This window comes from Eubalaena glacialis, chromosome 5 (genome assembly GCF_028564815.1).
Source record: "Eubalaena glacialis isolate mEubGla1 chromosome 5, mEubGla1.1.hap2.+ XY, whole genome shotgun sequence".
Classification (NCBI taxonomy): domain Eukaryota; kingdom Metazoa; phylum Chordata; class Mammalia; order Artiodactyla; family Balaenidae; genus Eubalaena; species Eubalaena glacialis.
Window position 1 is genome coordinate 19,960,738 of NC_083720.1, and position 26,415 is coordinate 19,987,152.

The 26,415-nt window shown below is 39.2% G+C and overlaps 1 protein-coding gene across 5 annotated transcripts in view; it reads left to right on the forward strand.

Annotated features, from left to right (window-relative positions):
* TRPC3 (transient receptor potential cation channel subfamily C member 3) overlaps positions 1-26,415 on the forward strand; it is a 76,828-nt gene that overhangs the window by 14,496 nt on the left and 35,917 nt on the right. For 2 of the 5 annotated variants that reach the window (XM_061191113.1, XM_061191114.1), the window contains exons 2-5: positions 4,983-5,754; positions 13,489-13,677; positions 22,011-22,175; positions 25,233-25,449. In XM_061191113.1, the coding sequence (XP_061047096.1) occupies positions 4,983-5,754; positions 13,489-13,677; positions 22,011-22,175; positions 25,233-25,449 (1,343 nt within the window). Of the gene's footprint in view, positions 1-4,982; positions 5,755-13,488; positions 13,678-22,010; positions 22,176-25,232; positions 25,450-26,415 lie in introns of those variants that run through there. The other 3 variants (XM_061191116.1, XM_061191117.1, XM_061191118.1) reach the window with 3 other exon arrangements.

Here is a 26,415-nt window from a genome sequence, read left to right on the forward strand (position 1 = left end):
CTGGTTTAAGGGAGAACGTGAGTTGGGGCATTTTAGAGTGACCAGAGGACAGATGGTTGTACATGTGGGAGCTGAAGTCAAGTGAGAGGATAGGGCCCAGGAAGAGATTTGAATACTCAATTGAATAGATATTTATTGAGTATCTACTCCCTGTGGGGCATTGGGTAATGACAAATAAAGCATGAGCTTACCATCCAGGAATGTGGGCAGGGGTGGCCCATATGAGGGGGTATTTATTAATACTCTGTTTTTCAAAAAAGAATTTAGATAACCATAAAATAGTTTTAAGACACATGGAATACAGGATAACTGATTTAAAATCTATGTCAGAAATCATTTAGGAGAAGGTGAAAGACTGTGCCAGAAACCTGGGTTAGGATACTGATGGTAATTGAGCATTTTTAGATCTAAGCTAAATTCCTAGGTACCCTGGGCCACAAAAAAAGACAAGGGTATACAGTTCATATTATTAGATTAAGGGAAGCAAACTCATCTGGAGAGACAGGCTTCTTGATACACAATTCTAGGTTGATTTTAGCACTTGAATTCTCATAAAAGGTACAATAGATACTATAATGGAAAACCTCTTTAACCCTTTAAAGGCAGTTTTGAAGGAAACATAGTAACCCTTTAAAAATATCAATCCTTGATAAAAGAAAGAGCATGACATTAAATGGTCACTGGTGAAGGCATTTTACAGGCTTCTTATTTACTGTGATTCAGGTGAATAGCTTCCTGAAGATCAAATTTTAAGTGGTAATAAAGGGTAGGGAACCTAAATGAATGTAAGGCTGCTTGTCCCTTAGCCTGCACTGCTCAAACATATTATTCCAACTTTGCTTTTGGCAGGGGCAGTGTGACAAGTGTTTACAGGCCTCCTAGCCTGGGGTCATTGATCCAGGATATCTCCATTGTTTTTATACTGGAGGTTTCCAACCTTCAGTGTGTGTAGGAATTGCAAAGGATGCTCATTTAAAATATATATTCCAGGGCCCCACCCCCGAGAGTGATTTAGTTCATCTAGAATGGGGCCCAGAAGTCTGAATTTTAACAGGTATTCCAAGTGATCTTGAGGCAGGTGGGCCTCAAGTCACACTGTTAGAAGTCAGATGAGTGGATGGCAAAGTTACGAAAACTGAGGAGTGTTGCTTATATTTTTGCCTCTGAATAGAATGGAGCAAAGGATTGCCTTTGGGTGCACAAAAATATTTCTCAGGAAGAACTTTTTATCTGCTTAAGTGTTTGGACAAGTACTAGGAATCCAAAGTTTGTTTCATAAAGCATGAAAAAATTTTTTTGCCTTAAGATGTATGGTCAGTGTCTTACTCAGCTTGGGCTGTCATGCCTAAGTACCACAGACTGGATGGCTTAAACAACAGAAACATATTTTCTCACAGTTCTGGAAGCCAGAAGTCTGAGATCATGGTACCAGTATGGTCAGGTTCTGGTGAGTGCTCCCTTCCTGGCTTGCAGATGGCTGCCATCTCACTGTATCCTCACAAGGAGGGGGTGGTGGGAGGGTAGGGAGAGCAAGCTCTCTGTTTTCTCCTCTTACAAGGGCACTGATTCCACCATGAGGGCTCTACACTCATAACCTTATCTAACCCTGATTACCTCCCAAAGACCTCATCTCCACGTACCATATTGGAGATTAGGGCTTCAACATATGGATTTGTGGCGGTACAGAGTTCAGTCCATAGCAGTCAGCTATTACCAGCCATCCATATCAGCCAGGAAGGAGCTCGCACATGGTGCTTGTAGGGCAACTGATTTAGGTCAGTGGTTCTCCAATGCTTTTACCCGAAAGAAGACCCTGTCCAATGCACCCTTGCAGTGCTGAATAAGTTGACCCACTGGGTGAGGATCTAAAGGTAAGAAAATGTCTGGCAAAATGATTTTAGTGTTAGCATTACTAAGGTTAGGCATCCTCTCCCATTCACCCTCACTCTTTCCTTATTTCTCATGCCAGAGGAGATGCATTGTCAAGACCAGCCGAGATTGAGGCCATGCTAATGCATTGTGGATGAACTGATTGTGACTCATACCATTTTATCAGTCCAGATTAATGAAGCTTATCTTAATACAGTAAGGAAAGTTAAAAAAAAAAAACAAGACACTTCTTATGTGGATTCACCATGAAGACAAGTAGCACCAAGTCAGTACTTTTATTTTGAAATAGCAGTATAACTTGTTCTAACTGAAAAATCTTAATTCACACTTAACTCAGTGTTAGAATCTTTTAAAGACAAAATCAAAATGGCTCATGTGACTTGTGTTGTATAGTACTAAAACCCCACATTTCAGCTCAAATACACAAAACGGAGGTATAGGTTCCAAAAGAAGAAGAGATACTAAGAAAAACAACTTTAAAATACTAAGAAATGCAAAGAAAAAATTTATGAAAGAATCATTTTCTGGTATTTTCAGATCACTCTCTTTTGGGAGAAAAGGTAGGGTTTTTATGAGTGATTTTCTTTGTAGGTAGCAATCATTAGATAAAAAGCCCTATTCCATTAAGATGTGACACTTGAGTAATGAGTTTATTTCCCCAAAGATAACCCATCTGAGATAGAGTGGAATTCTGCAGACTTACATATTCTGCATATATATTCTGTAGTCATAAATAATGTCAATATATTATCAATGGTAAGCACAAAATTCATCATTTATACAATATGGGGGGCTTCCCTGGTGGCGCAGTGGTTGAGAGTCTGCCTGCCAACGCAGGGGACACGGGTTCGAGCCCTGGTCTGGGAAGATCCCACATGCCACGGAGCAACTAGGCCTGTGAGCCACAATTACTGAGCCTGTGCGTCTGGAGCCTGTGCTCCGCAACAAGAGAGGCCGCGATAGTGAGAGGCCCGCGCACCGCGATGAAGAGTAGCCCCCGCTCGCCGCAACTAGAGAAAGCCCTCGCACAGAAACGAAGACCCAACACAGCCATAAATAATAAATAAATAAATAAAATTTAAAACAAAAAACAGAAAAGCCATTAAAAATATATATATATATACAATATGGAAGTTCTAGCCATTTGAAGAGTACCGGTTTGTAGCTTAATAGTAATATTTAATCTAATGAAGTCAGTACTACTAATGTAATAAGAAGTATGTCAACTTATTACAATGACAGTATTTTTAAGATTTTTAAAGACCCTTGTCATAGAGTTTGATCTTGAAGCAAAGGTCTCTTCTATGCAGTTCAGTGAATGCTATTTCCCAGTTCTTGTTCACCTAAAAAATCATCATTCTACAAACAAAGACACACACACACAACACAAAAAACACACACAAAACACACGCCCCTAACCAGCCTTGCACCTCCTTGTTTCCCACACACACACCACACACTTTACACACCTCACTCCACACACTATTCTACACACCACACCTACTAATAATAGTCAAACATATGGCATTTATTTAGCTTCAGAAAGACTATAGTGTAATGGTTATGTATAATGTAATACATACGTATATTTAAAAAATTTTTGTCAACTAAGGGATTAAAATTTTTTTTAATTTAAACATAAATTTTATTTTTAATAAAAATATTCAAACTATGGTTAAAACTATTCAAAATGTGTAAAAGCTGTAAGTGAAAAGTAAGAATCTCCCTTCCCCTGTGGCTCCTCAGTTCCACTCCCCAGAGCCCCAGGTATAAATACAATGAAAGGCTTCTTGTATTGCTTTCTAGAAATTCCTACACATAGATACATGTGTGTGTACATATGTGTATATATAAGTATATTCATATAAATGTGTGTGTATATATAAATACTACATTTAATTTTTTAAAGTTGATCACCTGACACTAGTTGAGCTGTTAGAATGGGGGGCCAGTCACAGCACCCTCTGCCCTTGGACAAGTTTACAAGCTTGTCGGGGGACTTCTTTGAAAGGTTTCCTTACCTCTGTAGGTTTGCCTGGCCACATTTCCTTGGTCTCTATCTGGGAAACCTCTGCCAGTGGCTTCAGTGCTCCTTTCTTAATTTGGGGCCCACAGAGCTGAGAACTGAGGGGACACTGCTACCCGCCTCTGAGTTCACCTGCTGGAGATGCTCCCTAATGCCAACCTCCAGGCCCCCCGCGGAAGACAATGCCTCTCTAGTTAGTTTTCAACCCCTGACTCTGTGAATGCTATTTTGTCAACGGTAGTTGCTTTATTCATAAAGTAATACTAGTGATTTTTAAACCATAAATCATACCATATCCTTTTAGTTCAAAGAGGTAACTATATAATATTGGTAATTAAACAACTCATTACACAGTTATTTTCAAAAAAATAAATCTAGATTGATATTCTCATTTTATAATTGCTAAATCTTGTCTGTGTTATTGAAAAAAAATGAATCTTGTAAGTGTTTTGGAGGGGTGGGGGAGTGGAGTGGGATACCCTTAAGAGAAAAAAATAGCAAATTTAAGATCCTGAAAGATAATACTTGGCCTAAATACTGGGCTTTGTGTGTGTTTGTGTCAATGATTTTATTTAGTTAAAAATATGCAGTGACTTGAGAGGATTGTTCTGGCCTAATTCTTGAAATTTTTAATTTCTTTAGCCTTCAAGCCTAGTGCTTTGGTGCCAGGTACCTGCTCGCCCCTATTTTCAAGACTTTTAAGAGCAGTAGTAAGGTTATTTCCACAAGGTATGATGAGTCCCATCTTTACCAGGGTCGCAAGGGAGACGCGGGGTGTCTGGAAATCGTTTATATTATTATTCCTTGTGAGTGTCATTTTCTACGGAACAGGAACTCTTGTTCTGAAGGGCTTCCGGCCGCTCTCTGGGTTCTAGCAGCCCGTGTTAGGTACAGGTGTAAATTTCAGGCGGGTGTCAGCAACGGACCTGGCTGTCCTCGGGCCACAGATGTGCACGGTGGATGCTGTGTACTCCAGAAATGGCCCGACATCTGGGAGGAAGCAATATGCCTTAATATTATACATCTGGGGTTTTTTTTTTTTTTCCTTGTTGCTGTTGCTAATTAGGTCAATGGAGGAAAGCCCTTCCCTGAGGCGTAAGACGGTGATGCGCGAGAAGGGCCGGCGCCAGGCTGTGCGGGGCCCGGCCTTCATGTTCAACGATCGGGGCACCAGCCTCACCGCCGAGGAGGAGCGCTTCCTCGACGCCGCCGAGTACGGCAACATCCCGGTGGTGCGCAAGATGCTGGAGGAGTCCAGGACGCTGAACGTCAACTGCGTGGACTACATGGGCCAGAACGCGCTGCAGCTGGCGGTGGGCAATGAGCACCTGGAGGTGACCGAGCTGCTGCTCAAGAAGGAGAACCTGGCGCGCATCGGCGACGCCCTGCTGCTCGCTATCAGCAAGGGCTACGTGCGCATCGTGGAGGCCATCCTCAACCACCCGGGGTTCGCGGCCAGCAAGCGCCTCACCCTGAGCCCCTGTGAGCAGGAGCTGCAGGACGACGACTTCTACGCCTACGACGAGGACGGCACGCGCTTCTCCCCCGACATCACCCCCATCATCCTGGCGGCGCACTGCCAGAAGTACGAGGTGGTACACATGCTGCTGATGAAGGGCGCCAGGATCGAGCGGCCGCACGACTATTTCTGCAAGTGCGGGGACTGCACGGAGAAGCAGAGGCACGACTCCTTCAGCCACTCGCGCTCGAGGATCAATGCCTACAAGGGGCTGGCCAGCCCAGCGTATCTGTCCTTGTCCAGCGAGGACCCCGTGCTCACCGCCCTGGAGCTCAGCAACGAGCTGGCCAAGCTGGCCAACATAGAGAAGGAGTTCAAGGTAAGCTGTGCGCTCCACCCCGGCTGCCCTGCGCGCTCTTCCCCTTCCGGGCTGCCACCAGGCGCTTTCCGTAGTTTGCTCCCGAATCAGTTTCGCCCAGTGGATTTAAAACCGCGAGGGACTGGGAGCGTCGTTCACAAACGACCTGCTGATTTTCCTTTCTCACCACGGAGCTGTGATAAATTCGCTCTGAGGGTGGGTATATACTATATCAGAGAGCTGTAATTGCGGTGCTGCTCTGTGTTCTGGGTAAGAGTTAAGTCGTACACGAGCCTTCTCTTTTGTTGAAGGAGGGATGTGGTGTGATCGGCTCCCTTCCAAATTCTTCCTCTTTTGTAGTTGATTGTATGGTGGCACCCAATATAGAAATAGTATTAGTTTTGCATGCACTGTTTATTGGCCCAAACATTTGTATATCTCTTTTTTTTTTAATTTATTTTATTTTTATTTATTTTATTTTTGGCTGCATTGGGTCTTTGTTGCCATGCGTGGGTTTTTCTCTAGTTGCGGCGAGCGGGGGCTACTCTTCGTTGTGGTGCGCAGGTTTCTCCTTGTGGTGGCTTCTCTTGTTGCGGAGCACGGGCTCTAGGCGCACGGGCTCCAGTAGTTGTGGCTCGCAGGCTCTAGAGCGCAGGCTCAGTAGTTGTGGCACACGGGCTTAGTTGCTCCACGGCATGTGGGATCTTCCCGGACCAGGGCTCAAACCCGTGTCCCCTGCATTGGCAGGCGGATTCTTAACCACTGCGCCACCAGGGAAGCCCTTTGTATATCTCTTTAGACTGAAAGTCAAAAGGCTAATATAAAATTTTAAATGAATGACTAAAGTCATTTTATTTGTGACAAAAATGGCTGTACCTGAAATCCACAAGTGAAATCCACAATATTCAAAATGGTGAGCCATAGACATGAGATCAACCCAGAAATATAAGGACAGCAAATTGATTTGCTTTAATAGATTTTTTTGTTTTTTTATGAGTGAACTTTTTTTCTGGACATCATCTCCAGTCAAGCAGAATTATTTATTTTTATAAAAAACTATACATTAATAGTGGAACATTTTTAAAATTTAATTGTTATAGCCTGCTGTGCATTTTGGATGGTTCTACCTATTAAATCTGGGGCAAAAGGAGATTTCGTAGATCGGGTGAAAGTCAGACTGTTTTTCAGCAGGTTCTTGCCTCCCGTTATCCACCTAAGAGGATGATTCTAGGCATAAATTCCTTGAATTATTTTCTGTATGCTGAGTTAATCTTTTTAATTTAGTGTTGTGGTATCAGATCACAGAAAAAGTGATGATTCTGCTTTTCAGATATTATTGCAGTCTTTCACACTTAAGTGTGAGTTACACAAATGCAACTAGCAATATAATTCAAGGGAAGTAGTTGAAAGAAAATGGTAGGAAAGTTTTGTGGGGGTTTTTTCCCTTCTGTATGCACCAAATTCCCTCGACATCCATCAACACTCATCTTGTCCTTCTGGAGATCTGGCCTTAGTATAATTTTATTTGTTATTCCATTACATTCTTTTCTAATATAAAAGCTACACATATTTATTGTAAAAAAGTTGGAAAATGTGGGAAAATAAAAAGAAGAAAATAAATATCACCTATATCTACTCCCGTTGAAAAGATTCATTATGTGGTATTTGAAAAGATTTATTTCCTTGTACCTAAAATGAATTATTATTTTTCTGACAGAACTCAGGTAGAGCAAATTTAAAACTTCAAATTCTGTTTGAAGAGAATAGAAAAGCGTTCAAAGTCTAAATGTCACTTTATTTCAACATAGTAATAAAAAGTATAATTCTAAATTTGTTAATTCACTATTCCAAGTGTCACTCAAACCTTGTTTTTAAGCGTTTTGCTTGCTATATACTGAAAGTCTGTAGAAGAGGTTCTACAAAAGGGAATGTTCTAGATTGTTTTTTGTTTTTTAATAGATATTTATTGGAGTATAATCGCTTCACAATACTTTGTTAGTTTCTGTTGCACAACAAAGCGAATCAGCCATATGCATACACATGTCGTCATGTCCTCTCCCTCTTGACCCTCCCTCCCATCCTCCCTATCCCACCCCTCTAGGTCATTGCAAAGCACCAAGCCGATCTCCCTATGCTATGCTGCTGCTTCCCACCAGCCAACTATTTTACATTCGGTAGTGTATATATGTTGATGCTACTCTCACTTCACCCCACCTTTGCCCTCCCACCCCATGTCATCAAGTGCATTCTCTTTGTCTACCTCTTTATTCCTGCCCTGCAACTAGGTTCATCAGTACTATTTTTTTTTTTTTTTTTTAGATTCCATACATATGCATTAGCATACGATATTTGTTTTTCTCTTTCTGACTTACTTCACTCTGTATGACAGATTCTAGGTCCATCCACCTCACTACAAATAACTCAATTTCGTTTCTTTTTATGGCTGAGTAATATTCCATTGTATATATGTGCCACATCTTCTTCATCCATGCATCTGTTGATGGACATTTAGGTTGCTTCCATGTCCTGGCTATTGTAAATAGTGCTGCAGTGAACATTGTGGTGCATGTCCCTTTTTGAATTATGGTTTTCTCAGGGTATATGCCCAGTCATGGGATTGCTGGGTCATATGGTAGTTCTATTTTTAGTTTTTTAAGGAACCTCCCTACTGTTTTCCATAGTGGTTGTATCAATTTACATTCCCACCAACAGTGTAGGAGGGTTCCCTTTTTACCACACCCTTTCCAGCATTTATTGTTTCTAGATTTTTTGATAATGGCCATTCTGACCGGTGTGAGGTGATACTACATTGTAGTTTTGATTTGCATTTCTCTAATAATTAGTGATGTTGAACATCTTTTCACGTGTCTCTTGGACATCTGTATGTCTTCCTTGGTGAAATGTCTATGTAGGTCTTCTGCCCGTTTTTTAACTGGATTGTTTGGTTTTTTTGATATTGAGCTCCATGAGCTGTTTGTATATTTTGGAGATTAATCCTTTGTCTGTTGTTTCATTTGCAAATATTTTCTCCCATTCTGAGGGGTTGTCCTTTTGTCTTGTTTATGGTTTCCTTTGCTGTGCAAAAGCTTTTAAGTTTCATTAGGTCCCATTTGTTTATTTTCGTTTTTATTTCTGTTACTCTAGGAGGTGCATCAAAAAAGATCTTGCTGTGGTTTATGTCAAAGAGTGTTTTTCCTGTGTTTTCCGCTAAAAGTTTTATAGTGTCTGGTCTTACATTTAAGTCTTTAATCCATTTGGAGTTTATTTTTGTGTATGGTGTTAGGTAGTGTTCTAATTTCATTCTTTTACATGTAGCTGTCCAGTTTTCCCAGCACCACTTATTGAAGAGGCTGTCTTTTCTGCATGTATGTTCTTGCCTCCTTTGTTGTAAATGAGGTGCCCATATGTGCGTGGGTTTATCTCTGGGCTTTCTATCCTGTACCATTGATCTGTATTTCTGTTTCTGTGCCAGTACCATACTGTCCTGATTACTGTAGCTTTGTGATTAGATTATGTTTTAATAATTTCCGAAAGATGGTGATGTATGCAATTCTGTCCAGAGAAGTAGTCTCAGTGAAGCAATGTTAAGAAAATTTGTTATTCATAGTTTTCCCCTTGAAGCCAGCTAAACCCATATTGATAATACTTGGAATCTCCTTTACCCTGACATAAAGAGTCACCTCTGATAACCTTTCAAAGGTGGGAAACTATTATAAGTGAAGAGGCAAAAAGAGGAGAAAACACAACTGAGTTTAAGAAGGCATCCATAAAGCTGCCAAATATCTAAGGGTATGCAAAAATCATCTAAATCTCACAGTTCCTTTTTCTGAATTATATGGAAAGCAGTCGTGTAGCATAAACATCTCTGAGCCAAATACAGACACTTCTTTGGAAGTTACAGTCTCTAAGGACTACAGGTCTCTCTCCCCTGACTAAATGTTCCTTTTCTTTCCCATTATTACTTGTCCTTGTTATTCTTCTCTTATCTGCCTTCCTTTCACCTCTTTGCCTTCTCATCCCACACTCATGTCCACCTGTCAGGGCTTTAGACAGACAGAGAAAATAGTGCTTTCACAGCACTGACCCAGAGACTCGGAGCTCTGAACGGGCAGGAAGTGAAGCTTATTTCTGTGGCAGGGTCACTTAATTTGCCCTATTCCATGGTGTTCACTATATTCTTTCCACAGAGGCTTTGAGCTCAAAGTACTGGCCTTGAAATGAAAAAAAAAAAAAGACAACGTGTTCCCTAGTGAAAAAGACGTGATTTTTTTTTCCGTTTCAGACACGTATGACTATTTTATCTTATCAATGGCCTGTAAGATGCAGTATCTCATCCCTCAAACTGCCATCACTTAGGTGCTTCACGGAAGGTTCTCAGCCACCGTGCAGTTTTCAAAGTTCGTTGAAGAGTGCAGGAGGCATGGTGCCGAAAACATGTGAAGGTCATTACCCCAAGGGTTGAACATTCTAGGGTATAGATATAGATAGATTAATGGAGGACAGCTTGGTGACAGGTTATTAAAGAAGTATTTTCGATGTGCAAATGCTATCTGAAGCTATTTTGAGAAACAGAATATTAGACAGGATGGATTCCTTGTCTAATCCTTCAAATGTCAGTGGCAAGGAAGCTGGTCATTTATTAAGCTGAAATTTACTAATTTCCTAATTCTGAATCAATGATGCACTTTTTTTGCAAAAAAAAAAAAAGCCATTTGTTTTCTCCGTGCCTCAAATTTCCCCTCTTTGAAGCAGAAAAACAATTTCAACTTATATCACAGTAGGACTGTAAGGAAGAGGAAAATGAATGTAATCCAAAAGCAAGATAGCATTTTATAGCAGGAAAATACTCTAGGAATCATCTGACTATACACACCTCTCATTTTACAAATGAGAAAACAAAGACTGTAGCCAAGGTCCCATCTGCTAAGCCTAGATTTGGGTGCCTTGGGTCCCAGTCCTAGCTATTCTATGTAACATGCTGTACCTGGTAACACTGAAGCAATTCTATAGTATTCGATGTGTACCAAGCACACTCAAAGCATTTAATCCTCATAGTAGCAATATTAGATAGCCTTATTCTCATCAGAGAGGCTAAGTAACTTCTATAAGATCACACAGTGGTAGAAGCAGTAAGTGGTAGAAGCAGTGTTTGAACCTAGGAAGTCTGGTTTCAGATTTATCCTTTTAATCACTACACTATCCTGCCTCTTTTATTATTAGGGAAAGGATCTGACAGGACCACGCCTCCTTAGAGTTGGATTTCAATTTTCCTGTTAAGGATAAAAAGGGATTAGAATGATGATTCAACCATACACATTAAAAACCTGCTGAAACCTGTAGACAGGTTGTGATGAGGCCCGAGCTTCGTTGTTCTTCCTCTGGCTTGAGCACGTCTTCCAGGTTTTGAGTTCCTGCTCTGTAAAGTGGGCTGCAGATCCATCTGGTAACTTTGTGGAGGGCCATGGTAATGGAAAAGCGGCACAGTGAAGATGATCAAGCAAAACGAAATTAAGACAGCATCATTAGAAAATTCAGACCAGATAAACGGTCTGAGTTGTGAGACAACATGAGACAGGACCTCATGGTAGAACTGACAGAGTCAGCTCATGTTGCAATTCAGACTTTAGATAGTTCCTTCTGCAACTGAGGAAAGGCCATCTTTAGTGGTGCTCTCCATCTTTCCCTGAGAGCTCTGCATATATTGGCAAATGGTATCCCACAACCCCAGTAGAAGAAATCGCTATTACCTCCAGCTCTGATTATTTTCTGTACTTGGATAGCAGACTTCTTCCAGCAGGAAATGTTTAAATTGTTATGAAAACAGTGTTGTCCTTGCAACTTGGTTACCTGTTTTTTGCTTTTTGACTGATCTTTTAGTGGATATGAAAAAGCCACAAAGCTTTCCTTAAGATCGGATAATTTTACAGATTATAATTTTTAAAAATAATGAGTTATTATTCAGGTATTCCTGCAAAATTGGTTCCTATGTTTTCTTCAAGAATAGAAAATAGTCTCTTTTATTTCTGATCAATGGAGAATTGGCCATCCTGTGTTGTACCAAATCTTACAGAACAGTCTGAACTGACGAGTAACATGAGGAAATTTCATCTAAAAAATTGTATTAAAAGGGGAGCTTTATATGGAAACAGACATGGATAATACTTCTTCTGGATGCTATAATAAAATATTTCATTAGTCTTTCAGGAATGGAAGGCAGATGGATATTTAACTGACACTCTGCATAGAAACCAGAGACTGAACATTTTATTAATTTTATCAGTTGCATGGTACCAACTTGAATGGAAACCAAAGATTGAAGTTTTTATTCATTTTATCTGTTCCCTTATGAGGGGAAAAGGATTAACTGCAACTGTTCTGTATCTGGATTTCTGATATCTGAAATGGAAACTATTCTAGTCTGTGTAGCCTTTAAACTGTCTCTCCTCTTCTTGTTTATTTTAGTTGGTGACATGAGTTTTGCCCATCAAATCAAGTTAATTAATCATTTAAGGGGAAAAAAATTGAAATTCTTCATGTCGTTTTTAAAGTATGATTTTTGGAAGCCCAGAAATTCTGCTGTGCTAAATGTTACTCAGTTATTAGACATATACAGTATCTCAGGACATGTTGGAATGAGGGATTCTATTTTCCTCAAGTGCACCAAATTAGATTATCATCTGATTAATTTTCTTAATGGGCTAAAATTTTAGTGAAAGCCGTAGAAGTGGAGCTGGAGGTTGCAAAAGTAAGGCCCTTTCCCAAGAGATGGTCATTGACACCTAGACTGGAATCAATGGGCTAGAAATAGAGCTCCATTCAGTAGGTAACAGGGAATGCTGACAGCTGACTTCCTCATACCAGTTCATGACACTATATAAATATGCTCATGAAATTAAAGATTCACAGATTATTTTTAGCAAGGTGTTAGTTCCAGTAGCCTGAAAATTTTTCTCTCAGGTATTGATATTCTGCAACCCTTGAGAATTCAATTACATATAATCAGACATTTCTCTCTCTCTAGAAGCTCTGCAGGACATTATAATGTGCCCTTCAGACAAACAAGAAAAAATACCCTCCACGTTGGTACCTATCCTTCTCTTTGCCTTCACTATGAACCATCATTCTCAAACACAAATGTGTATCAGAAACACCTGGAGAGTGTGTTAACACAGTTAACGTCAGTTTCTAATCAGGACACCTGGGGTGGGATCTGAGCATTTACACTCCTAACACATGTCCAGGTGCTACTGAGGCTGCTGGTCCGAGGACTACAGTTTGAGAAGCACTGTCTCCAATGAGGCAATGGATGGTAAACCAGACAGGTTATTTTCATACATAGTCAATCTTCTATGCCAAATTGCCACTTAATTTAAAGAACTTTCATCGCAGAAATGGTTTTGTTTGAGCTTTAAGAAAACTATTATTCATCTGTACAAGAAAGATTCTTTCGATTCTTTGGTCTTTCAGCATTAGCATTTATTTAGCCAACATCTCTTAATATAAATCAGTCACTGACATGCACACCATTTTCAGAACTGTCTCACATGGTTGTACAGGTTGTAGAAGGTGCTGGCTAAGGGGGTAGGTGGGAGCAAATCCAGCTGGTATCGAACTGAACAAAACTTGCATCCACCTGGGGGCTGCAACTTCCTACCCAGAGGTAGGGAGACTTTTTCTAATTCACAAAACCCCTAAACACTTTCCATTGAATTAAAGCACATTCTCTGTATTAAACTCTAAACCTCTTGGTCTTAGAATGACTATCGCAAGCTCTCCATGCAATGCAAAGACTTCGTAGTGGGTGTGCTGGATCTTTGCCGAGACTCGGAAGAGGTAGAAGCCATTCTGAATGGAGATCTGGAATCGGCAGAGCCTCTGGAGATGCACAGGCATAAAGCTTCACTGAGTCGTGTCAAACTTGCCATTAAGTATGAAGTCAAAAAGGTGAGTGGCCTACTTTCGTCCAGCTCCATATTAGAATAAACATGTAATATCAACTATGCCATAATCCCAGGAAAGATTTTAAAATAATAGCAGTAATAGATGTTATTGATAAGAAGATTTATTTTACTTCATGAAAGAGATTAAATGAAGTATCATGGTAAAGTTGTGAGTCAAGTATCTAGCTCCGATCCTTTCCACTTTTTATCCATTTTTGGACCTTGGATAAGTCATAAAACTTCTTTAAATTTCATTTTCCTCATATAAAAGGAGAATAATACCTCTTATCTGTCTCAGGGTCTTGGTGGGATTTCAGTGGATTAAGATATGCAAAAGAACTTTGTAAACTGCTCATTAAAATGCGGTTAATGATAATAAAATCTGTTACTTGTAAACATTTTTGTAAGGCACTGTTACTTACATTCGCATGTTAATCTTGCAATAAGCCTTTGTTATTATCCATTTCTCATATAAAATAGGTGTTCGATGATGAGATTTCTATTCTATAAGGAAACCGAGGTTCACCAAGCTTAAATGACGTGTCTAAGATCACACAGCTATGGAATTTTATGCAGTTGCCAAAAAAAAAAAAAAATTATGATTACTTTTTTACTCTGGTTACTGCAGATAGAACAGTTATGTATTATGTGTTTGCTACTTGTATGGGCCTTTGAAATAATTCATGTAAATTGTAGTTAGGACGTTTCACTTATAATAAAAATCTCAGTTCTCCAGAATCTAATCGCTTATACATATTTTATATAACTTAAATTTTTGTGCTTTAAATCACGAAGAAGTAAGCTGTTGTCGGGAATAGATCTGGTTTCGTGAACTGGTCAATCTATGGAATCTTCTGTCCTTCCTGTGGTGTGACATGGTGCATAAGAGGGCAGGCCCTGGAGCCAACTTGCAAGAGTTCAAGTCCTGACTTGTCTTCTCTGTGTGACAGGGCAAGTCACTTGATCAGTCTAAACTTCGTTCTGCTTGTTGGTAGTGGGGACAGCTACTGTTTCAGTTGTTTTAAGGATTACATGAGCTAATGCAAGTAAAGTAATTAGCACAGGCATCGTACATGGTGATTGCTCAACAAGTATTAGCTAATCACATTTCTGCATTTGAAAATTCATTCTTAGAATGATGGCTCTTAAACAAGTTCAGTTCTTAGTCATCAAAGACATTTCATGTGTATTGTGCTGGTTCTCATTCTTAGTGGTAGACCATAGCCAATTTAAACAGAAAAAAATTTAGTTAAGGTTATTAGGAGGCTCACAGAATCATTAGGAGAGGTGGAGGAACAAGCTTATCTAAGCTGTGCTTGCAGAAAGCTTGCCCAGAACCAGGCCCAGAACTGACCTGGTAAGGGAGTTTCTGTGGCCCAAACAGAACAATTCTGCCTCTGCTGCAGATGGCCAGCTCCCCACTAGCAGAAAGGATGCCCTGAGTGCTGCCTGTTATAAAAGGCCCCTTCCAAATCAGAGGTCTGCCCATATGCCTCTGACCAGTGGAACCTAGGCCAAAGTTTGCACCCTAGTAGCAAATGAGGACGGGGGAATCTCTCTCTCTCTCTCTGTCTCTCTCCCTCTCTCTCTCTCTCTCTCTCTGTGTTTCTATGTGTGTACACACACACATACACAGTTCTACCACAATGTAGAGAACTTCCACATTGTAATGTTCACAAGATTATAGCCAGCCATTAATGACAGATCTCCCCTCTACTTAATAAGATAGTGAAATGTGAAGATTCTCAGTAAATCTTGAAGTAAAATAACTTTTCAAGGAATTGTCAGTTACAAGGTAAATGAATTGGCTTAACTGCCCCCCTCTCAGAGCATTCTTGCTAGTTGAAGTTTTGCTATATTGGAAGAAAAAGATAGTTTTGCATAAGATTGATATTAAACTGTTTTTAGAAAACTGTCTGGACATTTATTCACAGATCTTACAACAGGCATCTCTCCTCTTTAGCACCTGAGCAGAGAGAATTGATTTCGGTTGTCACTGGTTCTTTATCATTGCGCTGAAAGTGTCATATTAGCAGAGATAGCTCATCTACAGATGTGCTTCTGTTAACCAAACTGTCTTGCAGAGTGAATGTCTTCTTGCATGTTGATTTTAAATAAATGGATGTGTAGGTTACAATGTATGAGGTGTCAATTAATAATAAATTTGCTATCAGTCAACTACCAGGAAACAGCAACAATAAAAATGTATTCAGAACTGAAAGGAGATTTAGGACTTTGCAGGTATTTCTGGTTTTGTCTGTTTTATGCTATAAAAGGAATATTAGTTAAAATCTTTGATTTGGAATCTTCACCCAATAAATGTATATGAGAACTTTATTCTGGAATGCCCCCCCCAAAAGCCCCAGTTCCTCTTTCTTTCTCTCCAAGGCTTCCTTCATTCTTCACTCAACACTCACCCATCTCCATCTAGCAAGGAGCAAAAATACCCCCACCCACTTCTGCTGCTTCCTTTTTCCATCCTCTCATTTCTAGTCCCCAGGTAAAATAACCTCTTGGGTTATAATGATTCATGAACCCTACCCACTGTGGCACTGAAGTAACCCATAGCTACATGCATGGCATTGGGATTTCAAAATACTGTATATGTTATGGAATTTTCCCCCCCTGATAATATAATAAACTTGTATATGTTCAAATCAACCCGTAATTCCACCAAGGAAACCAGTTTGATTAATGTTCATTTGTTTAGGTCCCGTAAGAGACTCAGGGTGTCTCTTCTGCCATCTGCCCAAGATCCACTCCCAACTCTGATTCTGAGTCTGTTGGGTTCTTTCTGGGCTCAGGTCTTCCCTAGGAATCACCATGAGTTCACCTTAGGCCTTAGAGACTCAATGACAGTTAATGAAGACAATGAAAATATAAAAGATCTGAATAGGAGAGGTCTGAACATGAATTTAATGTTTATGTGGGAAAGGATTTTTTAATATAAAAGCAGTAGAAGAGATAAAAAACAAAAATATAAATTGTCTGACAACATGCAACTTAAAACCTCTGTACATCAAAAAGATCATAAACAAAAAAGGTGAAGGGCAAACTGGGAAAAATTTTTTCTATACTATAACTTACAGAGGATTGATATTCTTAATATCCAAAGTATGCAAACAAATTTATAGGGAAAATTTCCAGAGCCCTGTAGAAAAATAAGCAAAAGGCGTGGATAGGTAATTCACAGAAAAGAAAATTCAAATGGCTAACAAACGTATTTTAAAATTTCAAACCCTCTAGTAATAAAAGAAATGCATGCTAACATACAGATACCATCTCCTCTCGCTCAAATTATTAAAGAATTAAAAATTACAATTCTCAGTGCTGTTGGTGAAATGAGCAATCATACGCTACTAGTGGGGAACAAACAATAATGTATCTTCTATCAGGGAGTGGATGTTGAAGCTTATTCATCCCAGATTCACTTCTGAGGGGTCTTTAAGGTAAATAATAAAACTGGAAAGATAGTAAATGTTGTTACCGTTTGTAGAGTTACCCACATTATTCTACAAAAGAGAATGGAATAGAGTGGAGGGTGAAATTTGGTTTTTTGAAAATAAGTACAAGAAAATTAAATTTTAGGCAAACCATTCATTATTTTCCAATTAGAATAATGGACTATTTGCCCTCCAAAAAGTCCTGAGCTCTATTTATGACTGTACCTCTATCTTCTCTGACTTGAGGATGAATATCAATCCACTCCCCCCATAGAAATAACGGGAGTCCTACCTATCTCAAGTGAGCTTTGTCTATTTTAAGAGAGCCCTTGACAAAGATAAAAGATACTAGCACTGGATAGATCATCGAATCTGGAAAACTGAGCTCTTGAGAAAGAGGAAATCCTTTCTTGAGTTCTTCCCCCTTGCTCTATTTCCTACAGAGAGAGATTAGGTTTAACCGTAGAAAGATCATCTAGAAACGAGACATGCAGCAATATAGACACATAAAATTATCCACTGTATATGCAGAAAGTGTGAAAAGAAAGCCCAGAAAGTGAGCAGTACAATGAAAGAGTGGTAAATCCACTGCAGAGACTTTGGCGTGCATGTGGCAGCCGGCACGGGAAGGGGTCCTGCACTGCAGGGCTTCTGCCATGTTTGTGCTCAGGCACCTGAGAGGCAACAGTGGGTTAGCCCTTGGTAACAGCATTCTGCACTCAGTGGGTTTGAAATCCAGAAAACGTGTACAATGTAAGTTTTCAGGGGCTTTAAAAAAAATTTTTTTTTATCGAAGTAGAGTTGATTTACAATGTTGTGCCAGTCTCTGCTGTGCAGCACAGTGGAGTTTTCAGTTTATGTTTCACAATTCAAAGAACTTTAAAAAGAAGATGAATGATCTAGTTTTTATTCACAAGAATATTTTCTTTTAAATATTGTAAACTGTGGCTCCAGCAATGTCATTAAAAACAAAGACAGAGTGTTCCTACCATGTTTTTGTACAACAGTATTCCCATGAAGATAGCTCTTGGAAAAGGTAATTTGATAAAAAGACAGTGTAATTTTTTTAGGTTGAAATTTATCAGCTGCCCTGATTGGTGGTTCAGTTTACAATCTGTCAGTCATTTGGCAGGGAATAAAATTTGTTCTCTATGCTCCAGTAGTTTTGTTCCATTGAAAGATTGAGACTTTCTTGTGTGTGAAGCATTTTCCCTTTATATCAGAAAACCTCAAATAAGGGTATTATTTCTGTAATGGTTTCAATTTGTTGGTCCACTGAAGTTAAGAAACAGCATACAAATTTTATCCAGCTAGCTGTGACTGGTGTGGCAGCATAAGGACATTTTTTAGGAGGTAACACAGTTTTAAGAGATAAAGGTTACTGCCCTATTTTGAAGTCATTGAAAAGAGCAAAACTCATCTGCTAGAAGGATTAGCTCTTTTGCCCTCACTTGCTACTATTATACTGGTTTTATTTTCTTTTTTAAAATGTTCCTTGTGTACTTGTATTAGGATTTTAAATCATTGGAGGAAAATATCTATTTGTGTTTGCTTTCCATGGATTAAATGCCATATGGTGCTGTATTATGATCTCAGTTAAGAAGAGGGTAGAATTAATAGTATAGGAAATATACCTGTTAGGTTGAATTTTAAAGTATAACAAGTGAAGTGCAAACACCATGATTTTGGCTAGTATTTAACATATATTAAGTGTCTGCACTGTATTGTACAAGTCACACCAGGTCAAAGATTGATCATTGCATAATGCCATATGGAAAGGATTGATTTCCACCAAGTCTTTGAGGGCTTTGTAAACTTTATACAGTATAATTAATGCCATAAAGCATTTAAAGATTCAAATTTAAAGATTAGCTCAAGGAGGAAGAGCAAGAAGAGGGAGCCATACTACAACATTAATATTTCTGTACTCAAGAGTTTAAAACCTAAGAAAGAAAGGCTGGACAACCACAAAAGGGAAATTTGTCCATCAATTTCACAGGGACACGTGTCCAAGTGTCTCTTAACTTCATGTGGATTTTCTGTTTTACAGAAACCCTTGGCCTATAAACAAGTGCATGTTGACTTCCCAAGTGGTAATCTGATCTGATGACATTGTATGCTCTACCTGTAGATTTCTCTGTATGCACCATTCCCATTCCTAAGCTGAGCTTAGCTGGAGTCACAGGACTGCCTTTTAGTTACATCTCTCCAACTTCCCACAAATGCAGATCCTCCAAACACCAAGACATTTGGACCAACGTTCAAATTAAGACTATTTTAAATGCTGATTATTTATCTTGGCAAGCATATGGAATCCAAGTCTCCATTATAATAACTTCTTCACATTTATGAGGAGCTTACTGTTTGCTCTACAACAGGGACCACTTATCACTTACTGCAATACTGATGTTCCCGTTTTGGTCTTCTTGTACCAAATACCTAACACCTGCCTGGCGTGTAGGAGGGGCTTATGACATTTTGAAGAATGAATGAATGAATGAGACAGACATTTAAGAACCGTAGAAGGGGGACTGCCCCGGTGGTGCACTGGATAAGAATCTGCCTGCCAATGCGGGGGACACAGGTTGGATCCCTGGTCCGGGAAGATCCCACATGCCGCGGAGCAACTAAGCCTGTGTGCCACAACTACTGAGCCTGTGCTCTAGAGCCCGTGAGCCACAACTACTGAGCCTGCGTGCTGCAACTACTGAAGCCTGCGTGCCTAGAGCCCGAGCATCGCAACAGAGTAGCCTCTGCTACCTGCAACTAGAGAAAGCCCACATGCAGCAATGAAGATCCAGTGCAGCCAAAAATAAATAAAATTAAATCTTAAAAAAATAAAAAAGAAGAAGAACCGTAGAGGGGATGAAGATTCTTAACACAAAAGGAGGGGTGAAGCAGGAAGGTAATGATCCAATAGAGTACAGGGGCAGAAGTGGAAGTTTGGAGAAATTCTCAGTAAGACTCCTAGGAAATTGTTACATAGACCCCAGGAAGCCTTCAACCTTGATTTTATTTCATCATGAGTTCAAATAATGACTGCATTGATCTTGAAATACTGTTTTCAAAATCAGAACTTTGGAAGAGTGACAGAATCTTGAATTTGGAAAGAAGATCTAATATATACTTAGCCACTAGCAATGACCCATGAGCCTCAGGACCTGGGATTTTTATAACTAAATTAAGAGGAACTTACAAGATAAAATATGCTTTTTCACATTGAACTCATCAAGCAAGAAAAAAATAGCATCTTCCTTTTAGTACTTTCAATCTTCCAAATCCTGCTGTTCATTTCCTTTGTATTATTGGAAAAAAATTCAGTTAAGTATTTCAAACCTGATATTTGTAAACTCATCCTCACCACCTCTGTCAATGGATTGTCAAGTTTTCCTTCTGCACAGTGGTGGCAGCTGTCATAGCAAAGTCAGTGGACTTCCCAGAGGGCGGGTGCACACTGGGGGAAAGAGTGGGAATTTGAGGAAAATTGTGCCTCTACTGCCCAACCTGGGAGATGAGGTTTTATTTTTGTTTTTTCTTTTCTTTTTTTTTTTTTTTAATTAGAACAGCTGATGGGAAACTCTACACCACTAAGTGGAATCCTGTTCATTTCCTTGTAGGTATGCTATTGATAAATAGCCAGGTAACTTGAGGAATTGCCTAGAGTTACTAAGAAGCATTCAGATCATTAACTAGAACTTGATTAGTTAGTTAGTTAGTGGGAACTGCGGCTGCCTCCTTTGCCTCTCAGAATTTGCAAAAACATTTCATGGGTACTTCCTAACAGGTTCTTTGTTGTTTGTTGCGTTTTATAGAAGACAGTTATACCTTGATTTTTGTGTTGCTAAGCACTCTTTTTTAAAAATATGTTGACACTCGTAGCTGATTTGTGAATGACCCTGAATAATTCCCAAGCTTGGGCAAAGTGCAGCTGGCCGTTCAAAGAAAGGCATATCCAGCTGCAGATAGGCACCTTTTGACGTAGGGACCTTTTCACATGGGCCTGACTACAAATATATTCTGCTACCTGAATGAAGACAGGACCTTAATGAAATCCCAGTTCTTCTATATAGATGTAGGCAGATGACTTAGCAAAATCAGATGGCAAAAATAAAATAAAATAATAAAATAAAACAAAATAATAAAATAGCAAGGCTAAAATAAGTATAATTTGCTCATGTTTTTCCTGATTAGAGCTGTAATTATAAAAGAATTGATAGAGATAAATGTTTGTGTTTTTTTTGACCTGTGATAGAGGAAGCAACAAAAAGAGTACAGATTACTAAAATAGGATGGACGTGATATTTGATGCCAATTCCTGGAAGCAGAGCAAATGTGGATCAAGCATAACACTTGGAGGTTCACTGAGTTTTTGCAAATCTTTTGCATATTTGCTATGGTAGGGCATACATCCACATAGGACATATCATGTATGTAGTTTTCATAGATGTATCATTTTAGGAGTTGCTCATGAAACAGTAACACATTTCTCTTTTAGCTATAGTAGCCAGTAAACCAAATAACTATTTTCTTTTCCATTTTGAACTGAATGCAAGTAAGCTGGCAGACAGCAACATGGGACACGTTTCCGCAAAGGAAAGCATATGTCACCCAGATTCCATAGAGGAGTCTGCAAATACAGAGAGAAAGAGCTATGATTAAGGACAACGTCAGTTTTACCCTCATGTTTCCACTTTAGTTCTTGTAATAGTTCTGAAGCAATTTTGAAAAACAAAGGGAAGGTAAAGAATATTACCAGAAACCTTCCAGTGCCTATATCTGGAAACAAAATGTGCATTAATATCTTTAGGATGCACATGCATTCGGTAGCCGAACTGTCGACAATGGCATGGTAACCTACTTCTCTTTCTCCCTCTCTCTCTGTCCCGACCAACAGTTTGTGGCTCACCCCAATTGCCAGCAGCAGCTCTTGACAATCTGGTACGAGAACCTCTCAGGCCTGCGGGAACAGACGGTAGCTATCAAGTGTCTGGTGGTTCTGGTCGTGGCCTTGGGCCTTCCGTTCCTTGCCATCGGCTACTGGATTGCACCTTGCAGCAGGGTACCGGCTTTTCCACCTCTGTTTCCTCTGTGGTTGGTGTACTATGTCCTTTGAGGATGAAAAAGGAAAAAACTTCCTACTTAAGGCTCTTATCAGTTTTACCCTGAATGTTAATTGACTCAAGAACACGAATTCTGCTTTTTAATGACTGGATTAGTTCAAATAAGGGATGAAAAGGACTTGGTACTAGTGGGATAGATCATATTTGCAGGCATATAATACTTAGGCTTTTAAGATAAAATCCCCATGGTAAGCAGGAGGAAAAGCTGCTTAAGTGAAGTAGCAATTGTACGGATTCTATTGCCAGCTTAATAAATAGTCTACCAGGCTGGCCTGTGGAAGAGGAAGAGCCCTCCTGCAGTGGTTCCAAGAAACAGTTAACCTGAGAACTGAAAAGGCAGCTCGGTTGAACCTGTCAAAAAGATCTGAGGCTGGGTGTATTAAGCTCGGTTCTGAACAGTGGTATTATCCAAAGTCTTCAAGAAAGCACATGTCAGGTTCCCCTAGCCCTTTGTTCCTTCAGGAGATTCTAAAAAATGTTGAATTTGGGTTTGGGGGGCTTTGGATTTTTTAGATTGTTCATCTATTTAGTTTTGTTTGAATCATTTTGTTCACTACCTTTATCCCTCTCTCAACTTTGCCAGTATACAGTCAATTTAATTGTGCCTAAGAGATCCTCTAAACAAGATGTGGAAAGGAATAGGAGTCATGCTAACAGAATCTGTATTAGGTTAATAAAGGACACTGCCAGGGAGAATAAACAGTTCTGAGATCCTTTAGTCCTATTTTTATATTCTAAAATCTGGTTTTGTTAAAATCAGAGGCAGTTTCAGGCAAAATGAGTCAAGGCCACTCACAAATGACCCTGGAAATCCGTCATCTCTCTGGCGCATCTGTCTCCGCCTGCAGAGTCCGGCTCTGCAGGCCCATATACGTGTAAGAATATTCATCCATCTCACTTCGTCGTTGAGCTGCCCATGCAGTTTAAGGCAGAAATGTTGTCATTTTGATCAATTTTGATGACTCAACTAAGTTCCTTTGTTACATATCATGGACAAATACCTTACGATTCTGCTAATACATAAACACTAAAGACTAAAAACTATAAATAAGGAGAGAGCATGCATTAAAGCAAAAATCATATCCCACCCAAATAATTTCCCTTCCTGGGGGAAATGAATTGGAATGTTCAGATTTATACGTGTTTGTCTCTTAGGGCAGCTTACCCAGTTAAAACATATTGAGTTTGAAGTAGGCATCTTGAAGTCTATTCTTTTTTCTCTCCACTCGTAAAAGTGCAGCTAATGATGTGGTGAACTCTGCCCAGCAGAGAAGGGAAAGGAGGGAATTGAGTTGTTTCTGGAGCCCACATTTATACCTGCCATATACCACTTATCCTGTGGTGAAAGGACAATATAGTAAGAATTCTCCACATGTATCCCTTTTTTTTTTTTTTTTAATTAATTAATTATTTATTTATTTATTTTTGGCTGTGTTGGGTCTTCGTTTCTGTGCGAGGGCTTTCTCTAGTTGTGGCAAGCGGGGGCCACTCTTCATCGCGATGCGCGGGCCTCTCACTGTCGCGGCCTCTCTTGTTGCGGAGCACAGGCTCCAGACGCGCAGGCTCAGTAGTTGTGGCTCACGGGCTTAGTCGCTCCGCGGCATGTGGGATCCTCCCAGACCAGGGCTCGAACCTGCGTCCCCTGCATTGGCAGGCAGACTCCCAACCACTGCGCCACCAGGGAAGCCCCCCATTTTTAAGATAGGCATGCTGCTTTTTTTTTTTTTTCCATGTTATTGAACATTTTCAAAGATCAACCTTTAGGAGAAACAGACTTGGCGACTCCCCCCCAATCACTGTGTGCTATGGATGAACTACCCCAGTGTGTCCTCTCGGCAGCTGTGGGACAGCACAGTGATATGTAAATGAGTGGTTTATTTTTCTGTGTCTAATATGGAAAATGTGACATTTGTCTGTGTGCATTCATGTCCAATCCCAGAAATGTTTGACATTCTTTGGTTATTTGTTGACATCAAATTAAGTTTCTGGACATACAAAAACATTTGTTTGAAGTTACAGTCTTTTAAATGTGAACCTTGGTACTTTTCAAGGTCACAGACTGAGTTTGAAAGTAGGGTCTGAGTATGCAGAATAGAGAACTTATCTGATAAATCTACCAAATATACCTAATTCTTAGACTGCAGAAGCTCTTGGGACAGAAGGAATTGTTTTCATTTCTACTAGAACATATGGCTTTTAAGGACATTATATCACATGGGATTTTAAAAGAGTTACCTTAAAATCATTATAAACTGAACTTTAAAAATGCTTTTGTACTATTTATATGATTTTCCAAACTCAGGGATGACTTTTCATTAAGTTAACCTATTTAGAGGTTTTAATTATTGTGTATCTCTCTGCTCTTATTGGATAGTAACAGATAAAATATTTATGTTTATTATAATATTTTCTGCCTTTTTATATCATACAAAGTACAAATCGATTTTGGAATATGTAGAAGTGAGAACAAAAATTTACTTCTGTAGTAGTAAGTTTCTTTTAATCTTCAAAGGGTTTGTAATGTGCTACAAAAACATCATAACATTTCAATTATAAATGAATGAGTCTACAAACTCATCATAACATTTCAATTATAAAGAATTACATATTACAAATTTGGAGTTTCTTTTCCTAGACTCTAAAATCCTGCCACAGCATAATCTTTCATGTAAAAATAAGAATAACCAGTATATGCCTTGTAATTTCCAGAAATGCATCTGTGAATGAAGTATATCCTAAGACAAATTGGATATTTAGAAACAATGAAGTTTGAAGACCTCTTAAATTATTCTTAGAGGAAGCATCCCCTAAAAGGAGTAATTTTTACAATGTATAACTCTTCAGAAACAAAAGCAGAATTTTGAGAGTGTTCTCATTTTATCTGTTTTTTTTTTTTATCCTGTGTAGTAGTTTTCATAAGTGGAGGCCAGATTTCCTCAAGTAAAAGGTTTTGGTGTTTTTTGTTTTTGTTTGCTTGTTTGTTTGCCTTCTTACAGCTGGGGAAAATTCTGCGAAGCCCTTTTATGAAGTTTGTAGCACACGCTGCTTCTTTCATCATCTTCCTGGGCCTGCTTGTGTTCAATGCCTCAGACAGATTCGAAGGAATCACCACGTTGCCCAATATCACTGTTACTGACTATCCCAGACAGATCTTCAGGGTGAAGACCACCCGGTTCACATGGACTGAGATGCTAATTATGGTCTGGGTTCTTGGTAAGCCTTTTATTTCAAGTATTCTAATTTCTCCCAAAATAGCATCTATATAATGATTGCCATGTTCTATTTAAAATGCTGTGGTACATCATATGGTGACAACAGCCCCACTGGAAGATAAGCAAAATAGCAAATACTGGAATAATGTGGCAGCTTGATAATGCTGCAAGGTATCCCTTAACACTAAACAAAATTTTTATGAGTAACGTAAGCTTAATTATCAATATACCATGTTTCAGAAATCCAACTTCAATTACTGAATAAAATGCCATTTTTATATATACACTACCAACTGTAAAATAGATAGCTAGTGGGAAGCAGCCACACAGCACAGGGAGATCAGCTTGGTGCTTTGTGACCACCTAGAGGGGTGGGATAGGGAGGCTGGGAGGGAGACGCAAGAGGGAGGGGATATGGGGATATATGTATATGTATAACTGATTCACTTTGTTATAAAGCAGAAACTAGCACACCATTGTAAAGCAATTATACTCCAATAAAGACGTTAAAAAGACAAATTAATTAAAAAAAATAAAACGTGACTCATTGTGATGATCAAATATTTAATTGAAATATTTCTGAAATAACCTAGTGGCTATTAACTGATGATTAAAGAACATTTATTGCTTCCGTTTCAGAGGTTTTTTTAAGGAGAGTTTCCATTTTCAGAATGTTTGTTACTTCACCTCACAATAGCTCGTTTTGAATAACTATGTTAAAGTAAACATTTTAAGCAATATGAGAAAAAAATAAAGATTGGAACCAGTTTATCTATTGATCACTAATCCAAAGTCATTTTTGTGTATTCTATTTCACACAGAATGTTTCTTATTATCTTCTCAGTTCCCAAATTAATGGGTTGGTTCTCCTCCTCATTCACTCCTGTGGCCTTAACCTGGGTCAATTAATTATTTTATGAATTTTATTTTGAGCCACTACATGTCTTTTAAAAGCGCTGCAATATTT